Source organism: Artemia sp. Qi Xiang Cuo, chromosome 17, assembly GCF_049724085.1.
Source record: "Artemia sp. Qi Xiang Cuo chromosome 17, ASM4972408v1, whole genome shotgun sequence".
NCBI classification, from domain to species: domain Eukaryota; kingdom Metazoa; phylum Arthropoda; class Branchiopoda; order Anostraca; family Artemiidae; genus Artemia; species Artemia sp. Qi Xiang Cuo.
The window spans coordinates 48,689,762-48,701,753 of record NC_142810.1 but is presented as its reverse complement, the minus strand read 5'-3'; the positions used below and the strand labels follow the sequence as shown (position 1 = coordinate 48,701,753).

The 11,992-nt window shown below is 35.7% G+C and overlaps 1 protein-coding gene across 1 annotated transcript; it reads left to right on the top strand.

The window, feature by feature from the left end:
* The first annotated feature begins 5,599 nt into the window (after positions 1–5,599).
* LOC148942292 (transcription factor COE1-like) lies at positions 5,600–11,335 on the top strand. The gene is made up of 4 exons (XM_089103281.1): positions 5,600–5,646; positions 7,087–7,240; positions 9,024–9,143; positions 11,207–11,335. Exons 1-4 carry the CDS (start codon positions 5,600–5,602, stop codon positions 11,333–11,335), a joined length of 450 nt encoding a protein of 149 aa, XP_088959407.1.
* The last annotated feature ends 657 nt before the right edge of the window (positions 11,336–11,992 follow it).

Sequence of the window (11,992 nt, the reverse complement as noted above, 5' to 3'; positions counted from 1 at the left end):
TACCATTGAGCCGGGTCGCTCCTTACTTACAGTTCGTTACCACGAACTGTTTGATAGAAAGCATTTATAAGAGCAACAAAAGCATGTACAAGTGGTATAAAGCATCAGTAATAGTTTTACAGGTGATACAGAGCATTTATAAAAGCACCAAAAGCGTGAACAAAAGGTATAAAGCATCAGTAAGAGCTGTATAGGCGATAAAAAGCATTTATAAAAGCACTAAAAGCGTGCAAAAGTGGTGTAAAGCTTCAGTAAGAGTTTTACAGGTGATACAGAGCATTTATAAAAGCACCACAAGCGTGAACAAAAGGTATAAAGCATCAGTAAGAGCTGTATAGGCGATAAAAAGCATTTATAAAAGCCCCAAAAGCGTTTACAAGTGGTGTAAAGCATCAGTAAGAGTTTTATAGGTTATAAAAAGCATTTCAGCCTAGAGTCCCTTGAGGCTTAGCTTGACTTTATAAAGACCTTATATCCAAAATTGGAATTATCGAACAATAACATAAATTAACACCCTCCCCCCCCCCTTTGTGCAACCCTCAGACGTTTATATGAAGAGGAACACCGTTGCCTTTTTATCTCTCGTTCATTTCGTTAACCCGTACTGCTTGTTTAAACAAAAGTAACCTTAATGTTTATACAGGAAAGGTCAGGGGAAAAAGGGGACCAATATTACCAGCTTAAGAATTTCTAAACCTTTATGTCCAGATATTTTCAATTAAGTTTCCCTTTTAAAATTAAAGCTTAATAAAGGTCAAAGGAATACACAATCCTATCAAGAAATAATAAAAGAATCTCTTGGTTTAGGTTAATAAAAATTGGAATTAAAAGCAAGTACGGTTATTCTTAGCTTAGCTCAAAATAGCTTGAACTAAAGGATTTTATAACCCAGAACTCAAGCCTTGACTAGCTGTTCAAGTGCAACCCTTTTAAGTTGAAACATTTGTTAGCTTAGGATTAACTTAATCTTTTTCTTTTCGGTACCCATCGGTGGATGTGAACAAGTAGATCTTTTGACCTTAGAAGAGGTTTGGAAATAGCCAACAGATATAATTAGAATATTTTTCATTTTATCTTATTTTATAATAAAATCAGTTGTCACTGAATTCTGAGTACCGATTCTTACCCAACGCCTCAGTTGGTATCACGCTACCAAATTTATTAGCCCTGTTAAGTAGGGGCAACCTTACAACTGGTCGCAGCGGTACTCGGGTTTGGGACAACTGGTGCCAGTGGTACTCAAGTTCGGTACAACTTTCGTTTAAGTGGGGGAGGATTAATTAAATTCATGAAATTTGGTAAAATTTAGTCCTCTGTTCCTCACAAGAAGGTGTGTATTCAGTTTTCCAAACCTATCCAAGACAGAAAAGTTTGAAAAAGGGTTCATTAAAGGAAATTTTAACCTAAGGGGGAAGCTCAGACAGACTTTTATCTTTTATCTTCTTAAGATTCTTTATTTCTTCTCCTTTTCTTTTTCTTTGCTACAAGTTCTAGTGTCCGTATCATCTGTAGCTTGCTTAAATCCTTTTTAACACTAGTGTCATAGTTGAATCATCTTCAAAAGAGTAAGCATACTATTAGCCTTGAGGGTTAATTTAAATCGAGACATTGTGCTAATTCTTACGCAAATTATAAACTAACTCATTTTAGTAGTTTGAAACAATTTAAAAGTTCAAAACGTTTCCCACATTAAGAGTTTATAAGGATAGAACAATCATGAGTTTAAATGAAAACAAAATCAAAGATTTTTAAATTGCACTACAAGACGCGCAGTCTAGAATAAACGCTCTAGAAGGGCAATATAGAGATGCCAAAGTCACAAGTAGGCTTCAAAGCCTATTTGTGGAGCAAGCGCCCCCCATCTCGTTACTAACATATCCAAATGAAATCCATTCATGGATTATCACACTTAAACAAATACAGAGGAGTTTAGGGAAAGATGATATTGCTATGATAAATCAAGCTATCTGTTACACAAGAAGAGAGATACAAAGATTAGCAACAAGTTTAGATATTCCCAAAATAAGGGATTTAGACCAATTAGAAAGACTTCTAAAAGAAGCCTTTTTACATGAAAAACCAGCTGCACAAAAACTACAAGAGCTGCTCTCTGAAAAACAAAGGCCATCTGAGTTAGTACACCACTTTTACTCCCGGATCAGGCGAAAGGCAATAGATTATGCTAAGAATTCTCCTGGTATAAGAGCAAACGACATTACGATGAGTATTTTTAAACGTGGTATGCTCCCTTCCATTGGAAGGAGAGTATTAGAACAATCTAAGGCCTCGGACGACCAAGATGAATTATTAATACTTGCAAAAAGATTCGAAGCAATAGATTTAATATATAGGGACTACCCAGATATGTCCCTGGGAGCAGCGGTTGTAGACTCAAGAGACAGAAATTCCGCTAAAGAACCTGGAGTTAACCACAGAGTAGAATATAAAAACAGGGGCAATTATAAGTATGAAAAGGGAAAATGTTTTAATTGTGGGATACTGGGAGACATGAAAGTGGGTTGCAAAATCCCAAAGTGTACAAATTGTGGAAAAGCCGGACATTATCGTAATGATTGTTGGCAAAGTCTAGCATGTATAAGGTGCCAAGAATTCGGGCATTGTGCAGACAAATGTATGGCACCAAATCCCTTTGAAAACAAAACTAATCAGGCCAGGAATTAGAGGAGGTACGTCTCAAGCCTGAAAATAAAATAACAAACCCTTTCTCTAACCAACATGAAGATATTTGTTTTAGTGCGTTACAGGAAAATAAAACTGAACCAAGTTCTTTCCCATTTTGTGGACTGCTAAAATAGCATACCAAAATTTTGTAAAATGTTTTGTAGATAGCGGGTGCCAAAGAAGCTTATTAAAGGAGGAAATGTTTCAAAAATTCCCAGTAGAGATTCTTAGACGCCCAGTAGAGGTTCGTAGACCATCCTCCCAAAATGTAAAATCTTTAAGTGGAGAGACTTTACCACTAATAGCAGAAACAGGCTAGTGGGAACAGAAACAGTCTAGTGGGAACAGAAACAGGCTCGTGGGACCAGAAACAGGTTCGTGGGAACAGAAACAGACTCGTGGAAACAGACACAGGCTAGAGGGAACAGAAACAGGTTAGTGGAAACAGAAACAGGCTAGTGGGAACAGAAACAGGCCAGTGGGAACAGAAACAGGCTAGTAGGAAAAGAAACAGGAATCACTAGCACGGAAAGACTAGGACTCTGAAACAGGAGTCACTAGCACGGACAAGACTAGGACTATGAAGGTCACTAGCACGGAAAGACTAGGACTATGAAACAGGAGTCACTAGCACGGACAAGACTAGGACTATGAAGGTCACTAGCACGGAAAGACTAGGACTAGGAAACAGGAATCACTAGCACGGATGATTGAGAAGAGTTTTGTTCTGAATATGAATGAATATCTAATCTCGTTCAAGAGGTATTTGTCAGCCGACAAATATGTAAAAAAAAAAAAAAAAAAGAGTCATTCAATAAAGTTCATAAGAAAATTATTCTTATAGGAGACCCTATCTAGTGTTACCAGAATTATATAAAAACGTCTTTTTGTTACACCAATTGAAAACTTATAAACGACGGTTAGTAAATATAAGACAACTTAAAATGATAAACAAGGAAGTGACAAAAGGTTCAATTCAAATAAAAAGGCAGTAAAGAATTATGAACTCTGGTTGAGAAGAGTTGAAGTTAGCGTTAGTTACCCCACTCTTTAGGGATAATATTTTCCCTTATGACCTCTTTCACATTCGGTCAAGTGATACCACAGGAAAATTGCGACTTAGCGCGAATGGTGACCAATGCACATTGGTAAAAATATAGTAGTAGGACCATCTAAGGAACAATGATAAAACTAAATCGCATTGCCCATAGGATTCAGAATATTGCTGAATATAAAAGACGCTGCCGATAGGATTTAAAATATCCGTCAAATAAAGGATAAGAATTATAGAAATTATATAAGAGACTTCTTATAATAGAGCCATACAATAACTTAAAATAATAATAATTTGTGATTTCTGTCTCCAACAAAGGAGATGAATTCAGAATATTCGAAAGGTTCGAAATTTTCATAACTCTTAATCTTTTAAAAATAGAGAACGGGTACAGATTTTTTTTTTCCTTTCATCGTAGAATGTATTTGTCTTTGATTTTTCAAGTCTTCCATTGTTACTAGACCTTTTGTTACCTTTAAATACTCTTTCGAGTATTCAATTATAATTTGAAAAAAAATTGTGAATAAAGTCCCAAATAAGAAAATAGCATTCAGCTATTCGTAGAGGTCAATTAATATATCTTCTTCTTATTAAAGCTGTGCTCAATTTTAAACCTAAATAATCAAGTAGTCGATTTATCTGTGCTTAGAAACACAAGAGCAGGGGTTTGATTTCGGACGCCGCGAAATGACAAAATAAAAACCGTAGATTAAAAATATCTGCATGAGCTCATAAGGATTCTGGCTGAGAACTTTGCATAAGTTCTACTCCATTAGGAAGACGAAACTAAATATTTAACTTCTATTTACTTTTAGGATTGGTTTAGTTCAACCATTGGCCTAGATGAAGTGAGGCAAATGCGAGTTTCCTTACAAGAAGAAAAGGAAAGATGTAACAACATATTGGACATCAACGTATAACATTTTTACACTCTTTATATATATAATAGAATTTCTTTCAGTCCGACTGATATTCCGAAAATTAAGAAATTACATACAAGTTATAGAGACCAAAATTCTCAGGGGTTCAATTTAGAAGTAGTATAAGGAGAAATTGAGTTACACTGGATCTTAGTAAATTTGTGTTTCCTTTTGTTTATTCCCTTTAAAATAAAAATTTTACTAAGATTTTAAGTGGGGGAGATTGTAAGGAGGCCTTATTTTGTGTAAATTTCGTAACTCAATTTTATTAAAGCTTGAAATTCCCTTTAGCTTCATAGATCAGATATATAACGACAATTTCAAATTAGCTTGAATTTGAAATAACTTCTCTTTGCGTAACAGGGTTTGCTGTAATTCCTTGGAGCCGTCTTACCGAAGAATGTGGTGTAGAAGAAGCAGCATCAAAACCGAACCTACCTCGTCTTCACGCGGTATTCCGAGCCTTACAAACCGGGATGGGGTGGAGGTAGAAGTTCAAGACACCTTCTCTCATTCTAATACCTTAAATAGGCACCATACTTAAAATTTGCCTTAGAATCTATTCAACTGGTATAATCCTTATATTTGTCTTCGCGTAATATTTTGAGCCTTACTAGTAGAGAAGGGCAGAGGTAGAAGCTTTAAGCACCTTCACAGGCTTTAGCTTGGCTCTTGGTCCGTTTCTGAAAGTGTTATTGGCGCAGCGCAACACCTTAACGATTTTGCGAAAAGCAGCTCCTCTGCGCGTTTACCATAGACATGCTGAGCTTCCAACTCTAACGGATATTTAGGTTCGGCGTATTGATCTGTAGAAATTGAAAATTGTGGACTTAACTTATTCATGTTTATTAACGTTACTTTCGAAAAACTTGGCTAATGATTTTCTACTTTCATTTTTACTTCCTTTGCAGATAAAAGCAACTATGGTAATCACCTTGGTAAGATGGATTGTCAGGCTATGCTAATTCAAAAGATTTTCTTCACGGAAGAGTGAAAAATAAATAAAAGTGGAGTTTTGCGTTTTTGGGCTGTTATTCAAAAGCATTTTTTTTTACAAATTCCTGACAGTCTGAAAACAGTCAATAAATTCCTGACAGCCCTGACAGTATATAAACTAATCTATAAAGCTTTTCATAGTCTTACACCAGCTGTGATATCAGTAACTTTCAGCATACAATTAAAATTATAATTTTAATTGTTACATAAGCGTAAAATTAATATTTTTTTAATAACCGCAAAGTCACTGAACAGCTTACAGAAATATTGGATGGATTTATCAGGCAGCATTTTGGTCCCACCAGCTATAATACCAATAGTGAGTAATAAACAATCTTAAATTGTAAATAATATACTTTAGTATTACTCAAAAACATGCTTTATTTTTATACTATAAAAAGTGTCCTTAATCCGTTCGCTTTTACTGTACCAAAAACTACGATATTGTTTTGTGTTTTAAATAAAGCGATAGTTTTCTATAATCCTACAAACATAGGGAAATATAACTAGTTGGTTCATTTGTACTTGTTTTATTGATATATGTTGGATAGAATGTGAAACAATAAATTTGCTCGTTTTAGTTGCAACTTCGCTCTTTACTTCCCTCAGAAGATCTTGCTTTTTTTTAAATTAATGTTTTGACTGTTTTTAATTTATATATTTAATGCAGAAGCAACACTGCAATGATCTTTTTTCGGGTGGAGGGTGCAGCCCCTCATATACGGAATAATTTATGTTCGTTGTAAGTTTTAATATCGCTCCTTACTTTCAGTTTAAAAATATTTTTCCATTTAATTTCTGATCATTTTTCAAAAAATTTCAAATCTTTCGACCTAGCGGCGGAATTCAATTTTCTAACCCTTTAGAAAAAGTTTTTATTTTGGAGCGCATGCATCCCTGAGGATGCAAGAAATGGTTTCTGGAGATTCTTTTATAAAGAGCTCGTTTGCAATCACCTAATACGACACATACACAAGATAGTGTTGATTGCAAGTTTTATTTCACTCCTTGACGAAACTATCCTGACAGACTCGTCCGAGTTGAGTCGTTAGTGCGCTAGACTTGATAGCCTTTGTACCTGAGGACAGGGGTTCGATTCCTGGTGTCACTGGTTATTTGGTATGATTGGGGGTCAGTGGCGTGACTCTGTCAGTTCAGCAGGTATCGACCCAGCTCCAAATGGGTATCTGGAGAAACCTGGGGAAGGTAAACAGGAAGGATGTACAAAAGCACAGGATGGCTAGCCCCCAGCCCTCCATTGCACTTCTTGGCTGAACGGCCATGAAACGGAGATGAACACCGCCGGTAGGGTTTGTAAAATCTAATACCATATTCTTTACCCTTTTTTACCTGATAGTTATTGCGGTTTTCTAAACTTCGCGTTGCTTTTCGTAAATGTTTTTGTATGCTTTTTCATTTATTGTCTTCTTTCAGCGTTGGCATTGTGAAGGCACACTTTGAGAAGCAACCACCTCCAAACTTACGAAAATCAAACTTTTTCCACTTTGTTATCGCACTTTACGACAAAAACGGACATCCGATTGAAGTAGAAAAGACGAATTTTGTGGGCTTTATTGAAGGCAAAAAGGTATATAACACATTTCTAGACGTTACAAATTAATGCTATAGCTAGTTAAATACGATGTCCAACTGACTTTAGCTAAAAATATTGGTTTTTACACAGCGTTTGACATACCATGCGTAAAGCGGAATCTTCAAAAACTTTTTCTATGCTGGAACTTTTGGAAGGACTAGGATGCACATACATTGTAGGGTGTTGGCCCCTACCCCATCCCCTCTCGAATCAAGACAGTTTGCGAATTCATCTATGATTATCTATGTTTTTTCACACAAATTACTTGTTATCTGTACCTTTATTTGTCCACCTTCCTCCGAAATAATGCTCCGTCCAAAATGATTTCTTATGCATATGCCTCTGAACGGGGTCAGGTTCTAAGCTAAATATGGTAATCCTTTTAACTGGTTCTTTTTAACTAGTAAACTGGGGATTATAATCTTTTTAACTAATTAATCCTTTAAATCAGTTTTTTGGAGGAAACTAAGGAGCCTAAGGAAGCCAGTCTTTTTTTTCATTTTTGATAAATTAAGACCGTTTTTTAATTTCCTCCATGTTAATCCAAAAACACCTAAAGCAGAATTGTAAGGTTTGTCTCGAAACAAGGGGCCCGATCATATTTCTGCTTTGTTGATATTTTCGTTTTTATGATTGCATTACGACGAGACGACGACGAGGATTGAAGTAATAGCGGAAGTCACAAAGGTGATACAATTGGTTTATCACACTGTTAGCTTTGGTGAATTTGCCAAATGCGCTTGGACCCAGATACCCAGACCAATCCAGTGGGGTTGACCCCCCTCCCTGAAATGTTTGACCTAATCGTAAAAAACGCAACAAAAATGAATATAAATAAGTTTCTGATTCATTTTTAATTTTTTTGTTTTACTCCCCCCCCCCAGACAATAAAATACTGGCTACGTCCCTACCAATGACGTTCGTTGGAATTCCTTCGGTGGGGCAGAACTGAAAAAAAATAAATATAGAAAATAAACTGAAAATAATACTAATATAGAAAACGCTATTATGTGAAAAAAAAAACAAATTAACGGAATATTCACCAAATAATTAACATTAAGCGGGAGGCGGGCCCGAACTGAAATATAATAAACAGATAACACTGTCCGTAATATACATACTATTATCATTATCAGGGGTGGGCTGGCACCACAAGCAGGGTGCCAAGTGCGGTAACGAGGGATAAAATTTGAGAATTTAACACCCTTAAATCGTTTTTTAGGCTATTCCTACTCTCGTAAAGTTTATACAGATCTCTACATTTATGTGACGGTTTTTCATCAAACATCTTTGTGAATAAAGTTGATTTTCGATTAGGCCTACTTATAAGTCCACTTTCATATAACTCTTCTGTCTAGTAGCACATTATAATCCTCTTTAAGATTTTTTTTTGCTAATTTTTTCTGAGATTTTAAGGCCAAATACACATGAAAATCCGGATCAACGGCCAACCTAATGTGTAAAATACCGTTTTAGATTTCAGCATCTGTTGAGAACTTGACACAGTTCTTTTTGAAAATCACATTCCCAATTTTTTTTTTTGTCTTGAGGGTGTAAAGTGCCTTTTTTCTTGAGGGTGCATCTGCCAGGTATACCGGAGGCCCAGTTTACCCTTGCTCATCATTTTTACCTTCGTCTGGGAATTTGGTTTAGTTTATATTTGCCGAATTTTCCAAGCCAATCCTGTATTATTTGTTTTTTTTTTTTAGCACATTTCTTGGCTGTACCACGTTTTTTTTTAATTTGTCTGATTTATTTAAGCAAAACATATTTTTAGGAGGCAGAAAATGAGCAGACGAGTAATGGAATCCACTATCGAGTCCAACTTCTCTACGCAAGCGGAGCTAGAGCAGAACAGGACTTGTACGTTCGTCTCATCGACTCACAGACAAGAACAGTAAGTATTTCTCTTTCGTTTTTTTTACCTTTTTAATATTAGTTTGATAATCAAACAGTTCGTGGTACCAAACTGTAAGTAAGGAGCGACCCGGCTCAATGGTAACCGAAACTCTAAAAAACGGGATTTTGATACCAATAGATACATCAAAAGGATCAGAGTTTAATTCTGATTTCAAATATTTTAGGTTCATTAAGTTTAATCTAACCCATCAAAAGTTACGCGCCTGGGAAGATTTAGCTGATTATCCAAAAAAGAAATAAATACCCCCTATAAGAAAAGGACCCTTACTGAAAACCACACCATCATATTCCGCGTATCAGAGAATCCTACTGTAGAGGTTTCAAGCTCTTATCTACAAAAATGTGGAATTTTGCATTTTTTGCCAGAACAAAGATCACGGATGCGTGTTTATCTGTTTCTTTTTTTTTCCAGGGGTATCGACCCAGTGCTCCTAGAATAGCATCGGAGGGCTTATTTGATCGAATACTTAAATTTATAGTGCCCTTTTTAAGTGACCACAAAAAATGGAGGGCAACTAGGCCCCCTCCCACGCTCATTTTTTTCCCAAAGTCACCCGATCAAAATTTTGAGATAGCCATTTTGTTCAGCATGGTCGAAAATATGATAAAAATGTCTTTTAGGATGACTTGATCCCCCAAAGTCCCCAGGGGGAGGGCTGAAAGTTATGAACTTTACTCAATGTTAACATATAGGATTGGTTATTGGGAAGTATACAGACTTTTTCAGAGGAGATTTTTTCTGGTAGGTGGGGGAAGGAGAGGGTCAGGGCTATATGGAAGGATCTTTCCATGAAGGAAGTTTTCATCGGGGAAGGGACATTGCTATGAAGGGCGCGCCGGATTTCCCAGCATTATTAAAGAAAAAGATCAGGAATTAAATAAAAAAAAACAAGTTTTTCAACTGATCAACTGATTGTGATTAAGAGGTCATTTTTAAAGAACTGGAAAAAAAATTCGAACTATAGTTTAAAGAGCAGGGTATTGACTAGGGGGCGAACCCCCTAATATACGTGTTAAAAATTTATGAATATAGAAGTTCGATACGTAAGTTAATTCTAAGTTACGAATATTTATTACAAATAAAAACGTTCGTAAATAAAATTAAACAAGTTTCGAGAAAGCCATTTAACCAAATATAATATGCAAATTTTGTTTTAATTATTCATGTACGGTGAGCCAAAATCAAAACCTGCATTAATTCAAAAACGTTCAAAAATGAAATAAAAAAAACAAGTTTTTTTAACTGAAAGTAAGGAACGACGTTAAAACTTAAAACGGAACAGAAATTATTCCGTATATGAAGGGGGCTGTCCCCTCCTCAACGCCTCGCTCTTTACGCTAAAGTTTGACTTTCTCACAACTCTATTTTTTTAAACAATAAAAAAACTTTAGCGTAAAGAGCGAGGCGTTGAGGAGGGGACAGCCCCTTCATATACGGAATAATTTCTGTTCGTTTTAAGTTTTAACGTCGTTCCTTACTTTCAGTTAAAAAAACTTGTTTTTTTTATTTAATTATCTAGAAAGTCCTAGACGTTGTGTTGCATAGGAACAGAAAAAAAGGTACTTTTGCATTATCTGTAAAACACACGCGACATTGTACATTGAACATGCTAAGGAAACTAGTCAAACAGGTTTCTTTCACCGGACAATGCCTATGCTGATGATTGCAAACACTGATTTGTCACTGTGTTTACAATATTTAAACGTTTGGTTTTTGGGGCGTAGGGGCAAAAAAAGGTACCTAGGTTAGGCTACGTATTTAATAAAGGCTATACTTTTACCCGCCACCCCCCTGATGTGCAAATATGTAGCCGAAATTTATTTCTAAACTTTTATATTTTTATCCTATTTTGTTTTATTTCATTAGCATTAACCATACTTCACTTCTGGCGTGTGTTACAGATAATATAACAGTACCGAAAAAACCCTAAAGTGAAAAAATCCGTAATACAGAGGCTAAGTAAAATTCCGGGATTAAATAAAAGCAGAGAATCGGAGGTAAATACAGTATTTTATCTCTTATTCATTGATATTGTATAGCATTTCTCGTCTCTAGTAACAAATGTAATGCTAAGATATAAAAGCTGCCCTGAAAGTGCGTTAACACTATTAGGCAGAATGCATTTTAAGCGGAATGGTAGAGGTAAGAGAATCTCATCTTTGGAATAAATTTAAATAGAATATTATCTGAGGAAAGGCTGTGAAGTTAGTTACCTTTTTTGTGAGGGTTTTCTCAAGCCAAAGTAGATTTGCTCTCCCCTAGGCCTATTGAACCTCCCTGTCAACCAAAAACAAATAAAATTCGACGCCATTTTGCCAGTAGGTAAGATATGGCAGTCAATAAATTGATTACAAATATTAAGATGCTACCGTGGAACTTTTTTTTTAAATTTTTTGTCTTCCTTTCTTAGGTTACTATCAGGGGTAACGATTTTAAAGGTCTGACAACTACAAAAAAAGTCACTACATATTGTGATCAGCGTATATTTATTTTTTGGGACTCCTTCAGGCTTTGGAAATATTTTTAAGGAGACACAAATCAAGAGAGTTTTACATGGAACTAGTATTTTTGTTTGACATCGTCTCTTCTGTTGTAGATTAGATAAAGAAAACAATTTTTGTAAACTGAAAGTAAGGCGCGACATTAAAACTTAAAACGAACAGAAATTATTTCGTATATGAAAGGGGATGTCCCCTCCTCAACGCCTCGCTCTTTACGCTAAAGTGTTTTTTTGTTTTAAAATATAAAGTTGTGAGGCAGAGTCAAACTGGAGCGTAAAGAGCGAGGCGTTGAGGAGGGGACAGCCCCTTACGAAATAATTTCTG

Coding starts and splice junctions, on each gene's coding strand:
- LOC148942292 (XM_089103281.1), top strand. CDS start 5,600: ATGGATTGTCAGGCTATGCTAATTCAAAAGATTTTCTTCACGGAAGA. Junction 5,647..7,086: donor AAGATTTTCTTCACGGAAGA/GTGAAAAATAAA, acceptor GTCTTCTTTCAG/CGTTGGCATTGTGAAGGCAC. Junction 7,241..9,023: donor GCTTTATTGAAGGCAAAAAG/GTATATAACACA, acceptor ACATATTTTTAG/GAGGCAGAAAATGAGCAGAC.